Source organism: Manacus vitellinus, unplaced genomic scaffold, assembly GCF_001715985.3.
Source record: "Manacus vitellinus isolate BGI_N305 unplaced genomic scaffold, ASM171598v3 scaffold_131_pilon, whole genome shotgun sequence".
NCBI lineage: Eukaryota > Metazoa > Chordata > Aves > Passeriformes > Pipridae > Manacus > Manacus vitellinus.
In genome coordinates this window covers 331,097-335,829 of record NW_021938958.1, presented here as the reverse complement: position 1 = coordinate 335,829, position 4,733 = coordinate 331,097, and the positions used below count along the sequence as shown (strand labels likewise).

The window sequence follows — 4,733 nt, the reverse complement described above, 5'->3', positions numbered from 1 at the left end:
ACATTATGTTTCAGCAGAAGCACTTTTGCAGATCCTTTTGACAGCGGTTCTTTAGACAGTCTAAATTACCCATTTGTGACAGGAGTACAGCAAGAATAACAGATAAACTTACTCATATAGCCTATTCAGTGGCCCACAGAAAAAGGTTATGACTGCAGCTATGTGGCAGGATTGGTTTGCCCCAATTTTTTCTTGTTCATATAATTTCCAGTTATTTGTCTATTCTCATTTCTTTGGAATGGGATGAAAGCAATAGAAAGCTTTAATGAAGTCACTCAGCTGATTGTTAAAATCTTGCTGTATCTGAAAATACAGCTAATGCTGAAAAAGGAAAATTGAAAAACTTCAAATATGATTTAATTTTCTTTTGATAGTCCATATACATTTAGGATTTGTAAATTCACACATCTTTTTAATTAATCAGGAAAGGGCTTTAATTTTGTCAGAAACTAAGGAGTAAATGATTGATGCTTGCTAGCAATGTATAGCTCAAATTCTTAAATCAACAGGAGAGGTTTTCAGCTCTGTCAGTATAAGACAGCAGAAGACAAGTATAATTGCATACCTTAAACTGTGGGGACCACTTGTAAATTTGCAAATTGGCTTTATTCAGATGCCTAAACACTGTCATTTTGAGTATGTCCTTATCAATTTTAATATGTGTCCAGTTTGAGTAGAAGTCTGTGCTTGTAAACATGCAGATGAAAGAATTGTCAAAGAACAAAAAGTTGAAAAACAGTTGCTAAGAGAAAAAATTTCTGGGTTTAGTAGTCCCTAACACTAGCTAGAGAGACCCACTTAATGGGATAATAGTGCAGAAATTGTGTGCAGCCCTACAAATTGAAGGAAATTGTTATTTTGCCCATCACCCCCAATGCAATGGGGTTGTAGAGAGGAAAGACTTGCTTTCTTTGTTTCAGAAGCTTGTTTCTAGCTATCCTTGTGCGCAGAGCACATCCTTTTCACCTGGATGATGGGGCTGAGCTTAGCTCTGCATCCCAGTAGTACTCTGGGGAGAGCAGGTGCGTGGGCTTGTGGTACAGGAGACACTTGTTGAGATGACTCTCATCATGCCACCTAGCTTCAATGCCATTTTCTCTGTCTTCCATGATCCCTTTAAAACAGTCTCTTGTCAGTTTGTATACCTCAGACACACTTCCCCCATAGAAGCTTGATGTATAGTAGAAGACCCTTCTCCCTTAGGGATTGCAGCTTGTGACTCAGGGCGCGTCTCAGAGGCTTTGTTCTCATGATGTGTGGTGAACTGCCAAGAGCTGAGGGTTCACACCAGTGTATCAATGATCTCCACACCAATGTGTGCCAATAGCTGGACATCAATATCTATGGAGTAGAGATAGTCAACCTCATACTGGAATTGGCTGTGGATATACGTATTGATGATATCCATACGGCTTGTGAAGACGTCTTGCCACCTTGAGTGATTGTAGACAGGGATGACAAACAGGTGATTCTCAGGGGCCATCTGAGGGTGAGAGATCTTCTCAGGATTGTCTGTAAACAAGTAGAAATTCACCTGGTGCCCAGCAAGGAAGTACTTGTTGGCAGATCTTATGAACCCTTCTATGAACTGGACATATCTGAGAGATATGAAAAGGAAAAGAATGAAGACAGGTTCCTCCTGCTGAAGAATGACAGCTTTTCAAGTTCATTTTGTTTATCTTTTTCTATCCATTGTTCCCTTCTTATGTCAGTGCTCTTTGTTTAACATAGCTACTACCCTTCAACCCTTCCTTACACTCCTGCACATTATACCATTTTTTAGCTTCCACTATATTGTTCTTTCATACTGTCATGGATGTACAGAATACATGCCTTCTACCCCATGCCGCTCTATAAATACTTCTCCTCATCCTTCCTTTTTACATGCTCCCTGGCACTTTTCTGTAGTGTAATATTTTCACTTACTAGAGAGGATCACAGAATCAACAGAGGTTTGAGTTGGAAGGGACTCTAAAGACCATCTCATTTGACCCCTGCCAGGGTAAGTACATCTCTCACTATCCCAGATTGCTCCAAGCCCCGTCCAACCTGGCCTCAAATAGTTTCAGGGATGGGGCAGTCATAGGTTCCCTGGGCAACCTGTGCCGGGGCCTCATCATCCTCGCAGGGAAGAATTTCTTCCTAACATCTAATCTAAATCTACACTCTCAGTTTAAAACCATTCCCCCTTGTCCTATCACTACCTACCTTTGTAAAAAATCCTTCTCCAACTGTCTTGTAGGCCCCCTTTACGTATGGAAAGGGGCTCTAAGGTCTTCCTGGAGTCTTGCCTTCTCCAGGCTGAACAACCCCAACTCTCTCAGCCTGTTTTTGCAGGAGAGGGTCAAAGTTATCAATTAAATAGTTTAGATTACCTTGAAATAACTGAAGTCTCTGTGTAAATCTAGGATGCTAGTGGAGATGGAGTATAGTTTTTTACTCAGAAACTCAAAGGGAACCAATCCCAGAACTTACAAGCTATAATATCATGATTAATAATTTTACTAGAGCTAATATTTTTAATTTAAACTCTTATAGAAACCCAAAACCCTCCTCAACTTTGCTGAATTTTTCTATTTTTTACCACAGGTTAGAGGGAAATCTTGTTGTTAGAAACATAGCAGGAGCTGGAATTTTTATCACAAGGGATCAAAATTCTAATTGTTTTTCCAAGGGTAGTTTTTGCCTTTTTCAAGGCAATGTCACAGCCAATTGCCCTGCTTTGGAAGGTGACACTCACATATCATATTTCTCCCACTGAGATTTTCTCTCACAGTCAAAAGCTGCTTATACTCAGTCTTTGGAACGTGTCTCACTTCTGCTCCATAAGCAGTATTGCAGCATAGCTGGCAGGTGATAAATTTAACTATTTGACAAGAAATAAATGACAAACCAGTACTTTCTAACAGCAAAAGTGACCACTCCAGTGACCAGGTTCTTCTGCATATATTGAACATTCAGGATGTCTCTACTGAATGTGCCTTCCCAGAAAACTGGAGCCAACCATGGTGTCAACATCAGTACATCCCGCCTCCTGCAAGGAGTTTGAGAATGAAGGTAGTGTTTAGATGGCCAAGGAAATTCATGAAGACAAACATAAGCTTCTTCAGCACAGATGCCTGCCTCTGAGTTAATCATCCCAGACTCCATTTGAAATCAGTAGGAGTCATCTTATCCTGGAGCAGACATCTAAAATAGGTGTTGGTCCTTGATTTTTACCCACAAGCTCTCAACCTGTTTATTTTTGTTACTCAGAGGCAGCTCTTCACAATCCATCCACTTCTTAGCATAGAGCACAACACACCCATCCATCATTCCCAGCCTATCTCTCCTAGAAACCTTGTAGCCCTCAGCTGCAGTGTTCCAGATGTGCAACTCTCCACCATGTTTCTGTGGTAGCAATTATTTAATAGTTTTGTGATTGCACCATGGTTCCTCACTCCTCCTGCTTGTTACCCATGCTGTATGCATTGCTGTGGAGACACTTCATCTGGGCTGTCCATCTCTTCATCTTTTGGAAAGAGCTCTCTCTAATTCCTTTGGCATGATGCACAGATATTTCCCCGCTCCTTCCTAGAGTGTTGTTTCCTGCTTTATCTCTGACACTCAGAAGAACATCCCCTTCCCACGCTGAATGTATTTTAAAGCTCTCCTAGTAAGTCCAGCCAAACTGCTCCCCAGAACAGATAAGAGAGCCTTCTCTCTGTGCTGAACGGTCATAGCTTTCTCAGCCTTACCTCATAGGAGACATGCTCCAGTCCCTTCATCATCCTTGTGGCCCTTTGTCAAACTCTCTCCAGTGTGTCCATATCTCTTCTACTATTTTCCTAGAGCCAATGGCTCTAGAATAGACAATTGCAGAAGATAATTTATCCCAGTGACCTAGAATGTCCCATCTACAGACACACATCATCTACAATTCTGATTGTTACCATTAAAGATAGTATCAGCCAAAACCTCTTCTTTTTCTAACTTCTGAGATGAATGGTGACAAGGGATGGGAAAAAGGAATTAAGGTATAATTAAACCAAAAGACTTTCAACATTCACTATAATTTGTATTTCCTTTCTGAAGGCAAACAAATTAAATATTCTGCATCTGTGTACTTTTTAATGGTTTCTGGAAGAGTATCTTTTCTAAGTAGGCATCTTTTCCTTTTAATTCAATCTTATTCTCGTCTGTCCTGACTTGTATGTGCCAGAAAGACAGTCATGTGTTTCTGAGAACAATGTAATATCATGTTAATGAATCCAGAGAAGTATGCTTACCATGTGTAGTGGTTTGGACTTTGTTTTCCCCCAGAGGCTAAGAAAAGTGGTAGACCCCAAGGGGTGGAAACCCCTGGAAGTTTTGGAGTTCTGTCCGGTGGGCACTCCTGCAAAAAATGTCAACATCCCACAATCTCACCGGAAGAGATGACTTGTAGTTTGGTTGTTGAGGAGAGGTGGCCATGTTGTAGAGCCACGAGGAAGGGGCTCTGAGCCCCTTGGGCCCTCTGGGGCCCCCCAGCCCCTGGTTGGGGGGGGACTGCAAAGAGCTGGAACAGTGCTAGGCTGGACTAAATGTCTGTAGTTAAGCCGGGGGATGTTTTCTCCATGGGCGCAGAGCAGCAGCAGGCACTGACCAGAGAAATGGTGGCAGAGAGCCAGGACAGATAACACCTGAACTGAAGGAGCAGCAGAAGCAACATGCAGCACCAGAGAAAGGACTCCTGGAAGGAGAGCCGGGAAAAA

At 41.9% G+C, this 4,733-nt stretch overlaps 1 protein-coding gene across 1 annotated transcript in view; it reads right to left on the bottom strand.

Moving 5' to 3' along the window:
- Positions 1-315: 315 nt before the first annotated feature.
- The window catches only part of LOC108638851 (histo-blood group ABO system transferase 1-like), a 23,977-nt gene continuing 19,559 nt past the window's right edge, over positions 316-4,733 (bottom strand). Inside the window, 5 exon segments of the mRNA XM_029957978.1 lie at positions 316-321; positions 907-975; positions 978-1,190; positions 1,193-1,598; positions 2,900-3,034. Of these exon segments, the coding sequence (XP_029813838.1) occupies positions 316-321; positions 907-975; positions 978-1,190; positions 1,193-1,598; positions 2,900-3,034 (829 nt within the window).